A 15,294-nucleotide genomic window follows, 5' to 3' on the forward strand; every position below is an offset into this window, starting at 1 on the left:
GTTTTAATTTTTTTTTCCCCAGACAGGTACCTTGGACTGTATATGTAAAGCAACAGGAAAAACCACAGCTATATCAATATTAATGCTAATGTGTATTAAAAAAAACCAAACATTGGATTTGCACCTGAGTTTAGAGCACTGAGTTGTCATGAATGGAATAAATTATGGTTTGCAAATAATTTTCAGTTTATTCATGTTACAGATAAACTTCAAGTACCTGCTTTTCCACTGCAATTACAGTATGTTTTCTCCTGCCATTTCAATATGGCGGCATAGCTGCAAATGTGGCAAGAGACTAGGATGCATTCAACACAACGTAGTAATGACAAATAATGGGTTATGAAAGCCATTTGCTTAGATTCTGTGCTACTGTATTTACTACTGGCCTCTGTCTCGTCTATACTACAGACCAGGACGCTTTTAACAGAACCATTTATATGGAATGAGTTTAAGTACAAACAGTTAAAACCTGTCCCCACAAGCCATACTGAATTAATTTTAAGTTTTGCCTTGCATCCACACCAGTGGCTGTCCTAAACCATTTCCATTGCGATGCCCTCTGTGTACCTATGATCAGCTCTTAGTGCATTCTGGGAGATTTCGCAAGACCACCCATTTACTTTTGGACTGTAGTGAGAAGAGAAGTTGAACTGTTTCAGCTTGTCTTCATCCACAATGGTACTAAACTGGTTCAGAATGAACTAATTAAGTTGTAACTAGTTATTAAATCTTCTGAAAGAATCTGGTCTAATAACTGTAGGTAGAACATTTGAGGCTTCTTTGTGCATGAACACATTGTTCTACAAACACTGCAGGAGTTTCAACCAATTTAAATTTTTCTAGTATCAATCAGGCTCCTGAATTAGGTACTAATAATGTTATAATATACATATTATTTAAAAAGGCCAGATTATTATTATTATTTGTACAGTGTCAGTATACTAAGAGCTTTAGAGACAGGTATGAAGACAGTGTCCCGACAAAGAATTCACAAGCTAGCTAGACAACATACAAACGTGAGGATGGAGAGTACAGGGAATAAGCTACAATAAAGGCAAGCTGATTAGTGAAGTTTAGCATGTACCTTGAAATTCTTTCTAGAAATTGCAAACATTCCAAGCATCTCATTTATTAAACACTTCCAAGAGGAAGACTATGATTAACTGGCCTATTCAGAGGAAGCAAGTGGAGGCATGGCATATTAGGAAAAACCCTTTCCCCAAACCATAAAATACTCAAATCAAGCTCTGAAACCGCGATTCCAAAACAGAACACAAAAATACCTAGCGAATGGAATAATGCTAGTAATTCCATTATATCTTTAGGTGAGACCAGGCAATGTTTTCCTACACTGAAGATAGACATTCTGAAAATTAGCAATTTTACAAGAAATTACAGCCTACACAGTTGGCCAAAATAGTGAAAACAAAGAATACATTTGTACATGTTTCTCTCATAACTTTTTGATTACTTAGGAGAAGCCCAATAAATTTAATAAGATCTTGCTAACCTCGTTCCCTGGAAGTTAGAATTCCTGGATCCAAACAAAGCACTGGCAACTAATGCAATCACTGAGGCAATGAGAAGGGATTCTTCTAATGAGTGGGGATTTATGCAGCTCCTATTACTTACCATTCTTTGATAAGGCAAGGAGTTTATTTTCCTTAATCATAAAGCAGACAGTAAATCTTTATACTGAAAAAGCCTTAAAGTGAATTCCATAATAAGAATACCAAAAGGATGTCAATTAGTAAGACAAAAAAATAAAAATAAAAAAATCGAACCTTGTCCATGCTGAATAATGCCTGGTATTGAGGAACTACAGCATTTCGTGGCTCAGTAAGAATCCGTACAAGTGTTTTCTCATCCAGGCTATGCAGGGGAACCACCACAGGCAAACGTCCCACAAACTCTGGAATCATGCCAAATTCAATGAGATCTCTGGCTTCCACGTGCCGCAACAAGCGATCTTTTTCTTCAATATCTTGCTGTGTATTGGACTCCCCGCTTATGTTAGCAAGGTCAGCTGCTGCAGCAGCCCTTCTGCCTTTCCCCAAATTAGATGGTGTGCCAAAACCAAGATACTGCAAAATAAAAACTGCATTATTATAAAGAGCTAGTTATATGCTTGCTTTATAGAAATAAATTTGGTTGCATATGCGTATTAGAATTCACCAATGACAGCACTATACACTGAAATGACCAATAAGCTTTCATTACAAATGAACTCTTTCAAGAATGTGTGTATAAAGGGCTTTAATTTTAAAGTTGTATGAATTAACAGAAACCTGTTGTAACATTTAGTTCTCTCAGCAAGGCATTAACACATAGGGACTACTGACAAGGTTTGAATTATACACTTTTCATTAAGTGAAATGTGATTAGACTATATACCTTGTACTAAATAGCTTATGTGATACGAGTATCCTCCAAAAACACTTAAAAGTACTTTTCCAAAGTGAAACAGATGAAACTCTAATAAAAAAATCTACACCAAAAAACTTTACAAATACCTAGCAAGTTGGAGTCAGAACTTAAGATTAGATATCTGTTAGAGACATAATTTTGCTCTTTTATGAATGACATAATAAGCCTACTTAGGGCTTAGCTGTATTATTGGATTAGTTTCCTGTTTCTAACTGCTGATAAAAAAGGAGGATTAAATTTAATCAAAGTGTGTAATCTTTAAAAGTAATAACTGGCTTATTTGGGCAACGTATAATAAAGACTACATGTGTGCCAACAGACTGACCAGCAAAAGCTTTCCATAAGTTTCCAGTGTTTGCTCTCTGCTTTAAGCTTTCTACGCATCATATCATAAAGTTAAGAGAAATGTGATGGTGGGACACTTCTTCAACTGAATGGTTCACGCAGGTACCCCATTTTTAGAAATTAAGGGACAATACCTTCAAAATTAACTTTTTAGAATTCAGTTTTCTAGATACAGAGTTAGAGGACTCTAAAATACAGATAATCTTCTCAAAATTCATTAGCAAAAGAGCCACTCAGAACAATTTAAGAACTAAAAAGAACTATTCTAGAACAACGTGTTCTCACCTTTTCATTTTTCCTCCTGCTGATGATTCTGTCAAGACCATTAAAGGCACCAGAAGCTACAAAGAGGACATTTGTTGTATCAACCTGCACCGTTTCTCCACGTAACTTACGGGAATTTTTTTCTGGAACATTTACTATTGTACCTTCTAGTAACTTTAACAAGCCCTAAGTAAAAACAGAACAAGTAAAAGCAGTAAATAAAGAATCCACAATATCACTTTAGAACAGGATGCGAACCAAATCCTGTAACCTACTGGATTCAATGAGGCCGACCACCTGAATACGACTAGCAGAACTTGGGCCAGAGTTCCAGAGTACTTGAGTGTTTTACTCAAGGCCACCTTGAGAACTGGCAGCAGAGATGGGAACAGAACTTAGATCTTTCATCATCCTCTACATGCCACCATGCTTATGAGAAGAATGGTTTCTAAAAATGTTTTTCAAATTTCTCCACGAGGCATCAGTGATGGAGGGTTTTGGGTAAAGTGAAAAAACAGTATGTAGTGTTGTTCAGTTTATGTGACTTGATACTTGAAGGCAGATAAGGATGATTTCTAATAAAACAATTCCACTGAGGTTTTTGTTTTTGGGGGAAAAGGGGAGTCACAGAATAGTGGTTATGGGGCTTTTGATTATCCCTAGAGGAATTTAATGAAATATGAATCTTTACACATACAATATCTGCAACATAAGACAATATCAGGGACTTCATGGATTTTAACAATTTGCTTTACAAGGCTGATATCAAAACAATTGCATACTTACTTGTTGGACGCCTTCTCCACCCACATCCCGTAACTGATGAATGCCTGGCACACTGCCAATTTTATCTACTTCATCCAGAAAAACAATGCCTAAAGTACAAGGAATATATTTAAGGAACGCTATTTGTAAGAGAGAAACAATCTATGCACAGAGAAAAGTGCCATCTTAAATAGAAGAGATCGCTTTAGCAATGTTACAGAATGCTATGTTACATAAGCAACTTGCTAGACAATAAGAAAGGAATAACTTGTTACACCTGTTCATAATTTTTTAAAATTAATTCACTAAGTTTTGAAAATTCTTATTCATTAATCAGAAATAAAATTGAAGTATATGTACCAAGAATGCTAACCTATTAAAACGATGCTTGATAGCAAGCTGCACAGCATGTAAGTGGGTCACATATATTTTGTGGCTGAACGTCAGAAAACATGCGGTCCAAGTTTACCTTGCTGAGCTTTTTCTACATTGTAGTTGGCATCTTGAAGTAGTTTTGCAATAACAGATTCAATGTCTTCACCTACATAGCCAGCCTGAGTCAAGGTAGTACAGTCACAGATTGCAAAAGGTACATCGAGGCATTTAGCTAGAGTCTGAGCCAGCAGGGTTTTACCTAAAAAATAATTTAAAAAATACTAGTACTTGTTCTGTAATAGTCAATTTATTTCTGCAGCAGCATACAAGACCACAAGCATTTTTCCTCAAGGAACATAACTATTGTGGCGTTCTTCATCAGACAGCTACACTGACATCTACATGTTCATATATTCATTCAACGTTTTCTGGATAAGCTAGCTTTGACAAACAATTGTGTTGTCATCTTTTCATTCTGCCAAGTTGCATGCATTTTAATGACATTCTGGCAGGGTTGCCTATGATACATACACTACAGTTAATACAAGTTTGAGTGTTTGTTACAATATATAAGCTATATAGTAACAATCATTGTACCAGTGTAAAGGGAAGGTTAAGTTACTGCCATTCATTTGTTAACTTTCAGGGCCTAGTGCAATCCCCATCTGTTTATTCAGACTTTTGTCTGAAACAGAGTGGTATAGCCATATTTTGACTGAAAGAGTAATGAGTAAATATCCTACTATGTTTGTATTTTTATGCATCTGCACACAGACTTGTGATTCACATATTTTAAAAATTGAAATGATTTTTCCTTTTTAGCCCCTACAACAGCTGTAGCTTAGAAGGTGAAACAGCATCCTCCTCTAACCATCTTGAGCTTGCCATGAGAAGTCCACGAACTCTGAACACATTTTTTCTAGTTACATGACAGTTATATTTTTAACACGGTTTCAATTACTAATTAAGGAGGAAAAACTGTGTAAAGAAGAAAGATTCTGTAGCAGGGCCTTCTTCTCCCTTCCCAAGGCCGCTAAGCACAGGTGAGTAAAGGACCACAAAATACTATGCATCACTTGCAGTTGCCATTTAGGGTACAAACCACAGAGACCAAGTCTTTGCAGCTCCATTTTGTTGTTTAAAAGATTGTTCCAATGAAAGCTATGTACATGGGCATTATTTTTCCTCCAGTGTTAAAGTAAATTAAAAAGCAGAGGAATGATGCCTTAAAATGAGTGAACCAAAAAGGTAAAAAAGCAGGAAGTCAGTTTACGATGGAGTGACTGACATACATGTCATACTAAAGGCTTGTCTACACTTAAAATGCTGCACCAATGCAACTGCATTGCTGTAGCACTTCAGTAAAGACAGCACCTAAATTGATGGGAAGGGTTCTCCTGTCGGCATAGGTAATCCACCTCCCCAAGAGATGGTAGCTAGGTCAATATGAGAATTCTAGTGCTGTTCTACACTGGGAGGTAGATAAAGCTATACCGACCTCTCAGGGGGATGGATTTTTCACCCCCAAGGCACACAGCTATGCCGAAGTAAATTCCTAGCGTACACCAGGCCTAAGTCACTACATTCATCAAGAACCTGATCCCGAGAGGTGGGAACATCTACACAATGTAACCTGACCTCGATGGATATTCCACACCTCTCAATATCAGGTTCCAAGCAGGCACATTATTTTGCACATCATAACCACATATTAAAGAATGTTTTTAGTAAAGCACCTACAACACACTAGATTTAAAAACTGGTTATTTTCTCAGCATAACAGAATTTTCCGATACGGAAATTCAGGCAGAGTATGCTTTATTCCTCCCTACCTGATTCCAGACCATTCTGTTTCCATGCTATTGTCTTTATAGTAACTTATGTATTTCATTTCTAGTCGCTGAAGGATGATTACAACATCTTCTTAGAACTTATTCTAGCAAGGTTTTTTTTTATGATTGTTCTGGAAAACTGCCTGAGCCTTGCAGTACAATTGATTTTTGACCAAGATGAGCCACCCACATTCCACATTATGGAGGTATCTGTGGGTAACTCCAGATGGCCAACTGTCTCCTTGGACTTGAAAAACTTTGAAAATATGATTTGTAGGCACCATTATCGAGATACAAAAATTGTGCATGGTAACTTTTGTCTTGTAGTCTAATGATTGCAGTCAACTTTGTCCTCTGCTTGAAAGAAATCATCATGATGGATATATCTGACGTTTGGCAGAGCACAAATTGGATCATACAGATGGTTAGAAAGGAAGGAGGTGTAATAAGCTAGCAGTACCTTGGTCTGAAGTGAAGAATTGAATGCTAACTTTATTCCATGGAGGAAAAGCTCATTTCAATCTGTTTTTAGGTGAAATTCAACATATAGCATGTTTCAATATAGATTTTTTGTAGTTTATGATAAGCATATACTATAAAGCAAAGGCTGGAGTTTACCATTTCTACTTCCTGCTGTTTTTCCTGTTATTAACCAGTTGCAGTTGTCCAAAAGAACCACCAGAGACTGAAATTTCTTAAAACAGGAACTCAAACTGGGTTTGAGAGAGATGAAAGTACATACTGTAGAGATCTAATTTAGCCATTCACTGCCATGGTAGAATTGTATTTATATGGATAAGATGAGCATCCTCAAAAATTCATGTTAAATGGAAAACTTCCAGACTTCTTTAGGATATATGAACTAACTGAAGTGAACCCTTCTTTGAGAATATCTGTTCTACAGAAACTTATGTAAAATGATTATTGAAGCTCCATAAAAAAAAAAAAAAAAAAAGAGTTGTTTTGGTAGTGTGTCAAACCCCATAAAAAGTAAAAGAAATAGAAAGTGATCTCCACATATTCTGAAATCCAGAAATTTGATACAATATTTTCCCCTGTAAAGAAGCTTCATAAAAGCTAGTCTTCTATATATTATACAGTTCACCTGCTGCGTTTCAAGTCTAGGACTAGAACAAGAACCTCTCCCACAGTTCCACATGGATGGAAGCCAAACCTATGTATGGGACTTGGGGTTTAGTCTCTGAGCACATGAAATTGTGGCAATCTAAAGGACTAAGAGGGGAAAAACAAAACATGTTTTCAAACCAAGTAGTTACTCACTTTTTCTACCAATAGATTTATGTTATTTCATAGTAATCCCCAGTCTTGTTTACTTTTGAGATTCAAATGCTGCCAAACAATATATCGGTTAATGGAGATCTGTTTTGAGATGTTACTGAATATTCTGAGGTTTTGGTCATCAGTGTTTTAACAAGCATATGTCCTGCTGTAAAATGCCACTATTTCTGTATTTGGGTCCAGAGAGCAGTTAGCAAGTACCTAAAAAAAACCCAAAAAACCCCAAACACCACAACCCCCATCCCAACCGGCACACACAAAAAACTAGGGTATGTATATGTTAATGACAGAATCATGAAGCATGTTATGTGGGTTCAAACTGGATGCTTTATTCTAACACTCCTTTGAACACCTCTGGATTCTACAATTCTTAGGAAGTTTTACGCTTTAGAATTAGCGCAAACAGCTGTCAGGCCCGTTAGTCAACAATGCAGAAGACTTTGCAAGTTTCATTTGTAGTAATCCTTACAGCTTCAGTCTAATTCTCTCACTTAAGAGTGTATTACATGTATTTTCCCCTTTTAGATATCTTTTTTTTAGCTACAGCAAATAAAATCATTCAAAGCACAGGACTCGGGGGCAAAGGGGAACTTCAACTAACCAAACATCTGTTGGGAAATTAAGATGGCAAGAGACATTATCTAACAAATTCTTGGAAAATATTGGAGACAACTTTTTATTAGAGAATATGGAAAGAGTGACGAGTGGAGTGGCTGTTCTAGATTTGATTCTGACAAATAGGGAGCGACTGGTTGAGAATTTGAAAGTGGAAGACAGCTTGGGTGAAAGCGATCATGAAATGATAGCATTCACGATTCTAAGGAATGGTAGGAAGAAAAATAGCAGAATGACGACAATGGACTTCAAGACGACAGATTTTAGCAAACTCAGGGAATTGGTAGATAAGACCTCATGGGAAGCAAGTCTAAGGGAATAAGGAGTTCAGGAGAGTTGGCAGTTTTTTAAAGAGGCATTATTAAGAGCTCAACAGCAACCCATCCCAGTATATAGGAAAGATAGGAAGTATGGTACGAGACCACCCTGGCTTAACCAGGAGAGCTTCAACAACCTGAAACTCAAAAAAGAATCATGCAAAAAATGGAAACTAGATCAGATTACAAAAGGATGAATACAAAAAACCCCACAAGCACGTATGAACAAAATTAGGAAGGCCAAGAAAAAAAAAAAAAGATTACACTAGCTAGGGACATAAAGGGTAACAAAAAAACCTTTTACAAATACAGCAGAAGCAAGATGACGACCAAGGACAGGGTAGGCCCATTACTCAATGAGGGGGAAAAGACAATGAACAGAAAATGCAGCAATGGTCAAAGTGTTAAATGCACCCTCCCCACCCCAATTCCATCAAAAAGGTTAGCAGTGATTGAACGATTAACATTGTGAACATCAGAGTAAATAGGATTGGAGCTGAGACTAAAATACGGAAAGTACGAGTTAAGAATTAAACAGACAAATTAGATGTCTTCAAGTCAGCAAGACTTGACGAAATACACCCTAGAATACTTAAGGAACTGGCAGAAGAGATCTCAGCTAATAATGATGATTATCTTTAAGAACTTGTGGAGTGGAGAAGGAAAGATCCCAGAAAAACGGAAAAGGGCAAATACAGTACCTTTCTATAACAAGGGGAAGAAGGACAACCCAGGGAATAATAGACCAGTCGGCTTAACTTCGGTACCCAGAAAGATAACGAAGCAAATAAACCATTTGTAAGTACCTAGAATATAATAAGATAAATGACAGTCAACATGGATTTGTCAAGGACAAATCATGTCAGAGCAATCTAATATCCTTCTCTGACAGGGTAACAGTCCTGTGGATGGGGAAAGTAGTAGATGTGATGTATCACATGATCTTCTCAAAAGTGAACTAGGGAAATATAGCCTAAACAAACCTACTAAAAGGTGGTTGCACAACTGGTTGAAAAAATTTAGAGTAGTTAATGGTTCACAATCAAGCTGGAAGGGCATATCAAGTGGGGTCCCGCAGGGATCTGTCCTAAGTCTGGGTCTATTCAATATAATATTCTTTATAAATGATTTGAATAATGGCATAGAGAGAACACTTATAAAGTCTGTGAACAATACCAAGATGGGAGGGGTAGCAAACGCTTTGGAGGATAGGATTAGAATTCAAAACAATCTTGAAAAGCTGGAGAAATGGCCTGAAATAAGTATGACAACATTCAATAAAGAAATGCAAAGTACTAAATTTAGGAAGGCATAATCAACTGACAAATAAAAAATGGGAAATGACTGCCTAGGTAGGTGTACTGCAGAAAAGGTTCTGAGGCATATAGTGAATCACAACCTAAATATGTCAGCAATGTAATATTGTTGAGGAAAAAAGCAAACATCATTCTGTGATGTAATACAAGAAGTGTTGTCAGCAAGACCCAAGTAGTTCTTCCATTCTACTCAGCATTGATAAGGCCTCAATAGATAGATTCAGTAGATTAAAAAATACCGATACTGTGTCTATAGTCATAGTGTAGAATAATTGTTTAACTGTATGTCGTTAAATCATTATATTAATAATATTCTAATATATCCCTGTACTTAAAGATGTTATGCAACTTAATATTATGTCTTTAGTTAATTCAAGCAAAATATTACTAGATATGTGCTAGGGGAAAATAAATGAATGCATGATAATACTTAGAGTAGTATTACAGTAATTGTTCTAGTAATTAGTTCTGAGCACAATACTTCAGTAAAGATGTGAACAAATTGGACAAAGCCCAGAGGAGAGCAACAATAATGATTAAAGGTTTAGAAAATATGACTTATGAGGAAAGATTGAAAAAATTGCATTTGTTTAGTGCGAAAGAGAAGAATGGGGGAGGGGAGACATGATAATCTTCAAGTATGTAAAAGGTTGTTATAAAGAGGAGGGTGAAAAATTGTTCTCCCTATCCACTGAGGACAGGATAAGAGGAAATGGTCTTAAATTACAGCAAGGAAGATTTACGTTGGACATTAAGAAAAACTCCCTCACTGTAACGGTGGTTAAGCACTGGAACAAACTACCTCAGGAGGTTGTGGAAACTCCACCATTGGAGCATTTTCAGAACAGGTTAGACAAATACCCGTCAAGGATCCTCTAGAAAGTCCCACCTCAGTCCAGGGTAGTGGACTAGATGACCTATCAAAGTCCCTTTCAGTCCTACATTTCTATGATTCTATGCTATGCTTTTATTCACACAACTGGTAACATAAAAAAAAATATTTTATCTTATCTGTTCCCAAAGTACACAAATCTACAGAAGTGTTAAGTTACATACCTGACCCAGTTGGTCCAAGCAGCAAAATATTACTTTTTTCAAGTTTTATGTCATCATGGGTTGAATCTAGTACTTCGCCTCCTCGTTTCTCCTGAGGCATCTGCTGGTTCACTTGCTGCTGCATTGATGCTCCTAGAGCATTACCATGAGGACTTATTCCAGCAATCTGCAGAAGTTCTGAAATTAACAATAGAAGCACTGTTTGAGAATCAGGTTTAATTTGAACTGGCAGGGTCTGACATGACTGTAGAGCACATAATTAAAATTTTAAACTGACAGTCCTTGTAATCTGTCAGTGTTTTGTTCTGTTAACTAGTTATCCTATCTAAGAAAATACTGCAATCTACAGACAGGATTGCAACAAACACAGTTAGCATAATCATCAAAAAAGAGGAACTGTATTTACATGTGTTTCCACAAACACATTTTCAAATATTTGAAAAGATATTCCAGAAACAGAAATTGTATAGTGGCTTATGTAAAACGTTTTTTGATATATTAAAAAACAAGTGCATGCAAAATTCCCACTCCACACACAAAGGAGGTCACCAAGTATTTTTTCTGCACATATGCACACACACACGTGCACAAAAGGCACTTAGATACCATAATGCGTGGCAAAGTATAAGAACATATAAAACAGGCAAACTACTAATATACACAAAAACAATGTACTGTTCTACTCTGAAAAGTGACTATACAAAAATAACTCCTCCTAACACGGATTTGTGACCTGTGAGTGTTTAGTGATCAATTAACATTTTTATTTTTTAAACTTTTTTTTATTCATTAGTACTGAAGTGCCAAAAGAGATACGGGAGAGTGAGCTGAATTCTATTCCTTTTCATCCGTCAAAAGAATTTTAACTAGTTCCAATTGCAAGACAGAATGTTGTAATTTAAAGAAAATGGAGTTGAACAGGTGTAACTGGGATTATAAATTGGTCTGCAGAAGCCTTATCACTGATGATGGATGGTGCATGAGCTAGAAAGAACCTGGTTTGAAAGTCAGCTTGCAGTTAGAAAAAAAACTTCACATGTGAGCTGAGCAAATGTGACCATGGAACTGCACAATGCCATTTTAAAAGTCAACTTTCAGAGTACAATCACATTGTAGCAAATATAACATTGCATGATTAATGCTATACAAAACTTGAAATGAGGCATTACCTACTAGGCAGTGATTCACATTTCTCTTTGCCTCAGAGAGTTGGTATCATATAGATATTCATGGACAGTATACACTGCAAATATCTCAAACTGAGTCAACAAGTCTAAACTTTCACTCTCTTTATCAAGGTTAATTCTTCATACAAATGCTTATTTAGAAACTTGTGGGTTAACATTTTACCTCCCCTCCACATAGATTTATACACACGGTCAAATCCTGTTCACAAATGCTCACTGATGTCAATGGACTACTTGTCTGAATAAAAGGAAGCAGGATTTGGCCTATAATTTCTACTGAGCCACCACTAAACCCTGTTCTAATGGTCATTTCTAAGGGCAGATATTGCAGAGGAGGACATGAGGAGAGTTCACTTACTTGTAAATCTGTACTCATCCTCCCGTCTTCTTATTTCTAATTCTAAGAGAGGATGAAAACAGTAATATAAAAAAAATTATATTTGCTCCACCTCTTGCCCTCTTCTGCATACATTTCAAGGTGTAATTAATGTATAACTAACAAGAAATCCCCATGTTAGTTTTTGTGTCTGTCAGCTCTAAGAATAGTCCCCATTCAAGACTAGTTAGTCTTCTAAAAATGACTGCATACTTCCTCTTGATTACAATAAATTTGCTGTGTATACTTCAAAATCTTAAAATACAAGGCACTTAGTAACAGATCAGACCCTATTTAATCTGGATTTTTAAAATTTATCTTAAACTAGCATTGTAATACTTCGATATAAGATTATTCTACATATTTAAAAAGACTATGAATTATAATTGTTAATTTTCATCACTGGGGCAGGAAATGTCTCTGTTCTGTGTTTGTATAGTATCTAGCACAACGTAATCCTTAACTGTGCTTAGACCATTATAGTCACAACTGCAATGCATATAAATAATGCAATTAGAAATTAGAAACAGTTATAAGATAAAATGCAAACAGTATGAACATTAAAACATCATTTTTGTATGTACTTAGCATACTAAAGCTTAGATTTGACACTTAGAATGACACTTTATAAATAAAACTGAGCCTTGAGTCAGTTATCAGTTTAATCTTACTTCTAAAAATAAAGTAAACTGATACTATTGCATAACTATTGTGCGACTAAAGTACTGCCAACAAGTAACCTTGTATGAACTTGTTGGATATTTAACAATATTAAGCTGATCAACAGCTTGTTGACATAGGAGCAAAAATATGTAGTTAATTATTCATCAGGTTATAACTACATAGAATACAATTTCTATCTTAACCCCTCTTAGGTGTTGCTTGCATCTTAACATAAATCAGTTGCTCAAGTAATAAAGCAGATCAAAAAGAAAATTTTAATAGGCTCACTTTATAAAGTAATATCAGATTCATCTGAAAGTGTGCCACCAACAGATGCTAAATATTTAAATAAGCTAGAAAATGCCCACGATGCCATAAAACTTTATGGCTTATTCAAAAAATAGTTATAAAATTTACATCTAGTCAAAGTGTAAAGGTAATACTATGGATCTAAAAATCTTTTTAACAAAGAACACAAGAAAATTTAAAATTACTTTCAATTAACTAATGTTAAAAGTTAGTTTACTTTTCACCATTTGTACTACATCTTTACTTCTTGCACATCACAACTTGTCAAACAAAGAATTCACTTTGCTTGTTGGTTCTCATGCACTAACAATGTTGCAATGTATGAAAAGTAGTTGCAAACATTTCAGAAGATTTAAATCTAAGAAAAAATCTTTTTACTGAAATATATTAATGGGGGCATTCATATTAATGTAAATTTTTGAAAATGTTTGCTTTTACCTAACATTTAGGTCTACACTACCCAATTAAATCATATAAGGAGCCAATAATATATTCTTCATGCAGGTATCACACACCACTGAATTCATCTGAAGTTTTACACGCACAATGGCTGCTTGCATTTTTATAGGACCATATATGACAATTTTGCATGAGTATAGGAGAAAAGACCACAGAGAATATACTTCATAATCAGAAGAATATGAAACACTATACAAACCTCTAGGCGTTAAAGAAGTTTGCTTTTCAACTTCTGCTTGCTGTCTCAGATTAGCTGGGATATTGTTATAAATTCTTTTGTAATGATTATACACAGCGACTGAAAGCACTTTCTTGGCAAAAGACTGACCAACAACATACTTGTCGAGGTAGTTGTAAATCTGAAAAATAAAACTAACTTAATAAAAGTAACTTAATTACATTTCTAAGCCACCCATGCACCATAAAAGCATTACAAGGTGCCACAGGTACAAAATTAACACAGACTACACATATCTGAAAATCAAACAAAACCTGAGTTTAAGAGACATCAAAATCTGAAATTCTAATACATAAAAGGAGTGAACTCCAAAGCTTTGGAGCACAATATGCATGGAACATAAATGGAGGCTATGCTAATTGATCTAAACAGACCTGATTTTTAAATTTGGTTTCATGGTCTGTGATATAAACTAATAAAGGTTATAGAAATTAGCATTAAACATCCAACAAAAAAATACAACAAAAGATCATGAAATTGTAACAATATTTCCTTCAACAATACTTCGCTGTGTCCTGTAGAATACAAATAGTAAATGTTTAATCATTTTTTTGGGTTGATGTCCCAATTGAACTTTAAACTTTCATAAAGATTTTTAAAATTAATACATTCCAATATGCTATAATGCAGATAAGTAAACTGGAGTGAAATTAAGAACCATACTTTTTTCGGTGGAGGAGGTGGCTTTTGTTGGAATGCCAATTTCACAGCTTCTGCTGCTGATTCAGGCTCTTTAATGATGCTCTTCTTTGAGTCTGTCTCTGACAGCACAACAAAAAAATGGTGACATTTTTCACACTTCACAAAACGGGTGGAAGCTGCAAAAAAAGTAAAATGAAGTGATGAGAAACAGTTGAATTAATGTTATCTAAACATTCTAGTTTCATGCTACACAGAACTTAAGCACCTGTACTAACAAACATTATGTTAACTCCCTCCTCTGCCTCCAAGGTATATTTTAGGTTGGGATAACGCCAAATCAAGAGACAAAGTTATTAAATACTTTTCATTTACCTAGCATTTTTCATCTGTTCACCACAAAAGCTTTACAAAGCATTTAACAGATGGTGAAATTCATACAGAGACATAAAGCAAGCTGGTCAAGATCTGAAAGAAAGACAGTGACAGATCTAGGAAAAGAAGTCAAGTAGCTACTTCTGGTTTGGTGCTCTTTATTAACAACTGTATTCTAAGGATGAAATTGTGCGGCAACACCTTTCATGCTACTTGAATCATGTGGAGGGAGCATAAAATACACAGAGAGCTCGGTAATCCTGTATACACAGGGGAAGGCACATAATTCGGTTCTGAACAGGCTAGATCCACAATATACAGGGAGAGGCAACAACTATTGGCCTGGCCTATAACACTGCTCCCTTTATGTGTGTTCCCCTGCATGAAATTAATCAGGCTATTGTGAAAGAGGGTGTTGAGGTCTGGAGATTTCCCAT

General features: G+C 35.7%; 1 protein-coding gene across 2 annotated transcripts in view; it reads right to left on the reverse strand.

Annotated features, from left to right (window-relative positions):
- Nucleotides 1-15,294, reverse strand: part of CLPX (caseinolytic mitochondrial matrix peptidase chaperone subunit X) — a 36,336-nt gene that overhangs the window by 7,414 nt on the left and 13,628 nt on the right. The window contains exons 4-11 of one of the 2 annotated variants that reach the window (XM_067555575.1): nt 14,507-14,661; nt 13,805-13,964; nt 12,157-12,198; nt 10,612-10,788; nt 4,271-4,435; nt 3,823-3,911; nt 3,058-3,222; nt 1,785-2,084 (exon numbers count right to left, since the gene is read on the reverse strand). In XM_067555575.1, coding sequence (XP_067411676.1) covers nt 1,785-2,084; nt 3,058-3,222; nt 3,823-3,911; nt 4,271-4,435; nt 10,612-10,788; nt 12,157-12,198; nt 13,805-13,964; nt 14,507-14,661 — 1,253 coding nt within the window. The remainder of the gene's footprint in view (nt 1-1,784; nt 2,085-3,057; nt 3,223-3,822; nt 3,912-4,270; nt 4,436-10,611; nt 10,789-12,156; nt 12,199-13,804; nt 13,965-14,506; nt 14,662-15,294) is intronic. The other variant, XM_067555576.1, reaches the window with a different exon arrangement.

Source organism: Emydura macquarii, unplaced genomic scaffold, assembly GCF_026122565.2.
Source record: "Emydura macquarii macquarii isolate MOO-44397 ecotype Brisbane River unplaced genomic scaffold, CSIRO-AGI_Emac_v2 contig_1644, whole genome shotgun sequence".
In the NCBI taxonomy this organism is placed as follows: Eukaryota; Metazoa; Chordata; order Testudines; family Chelidae; genus Emydura; species Emydura macquarii.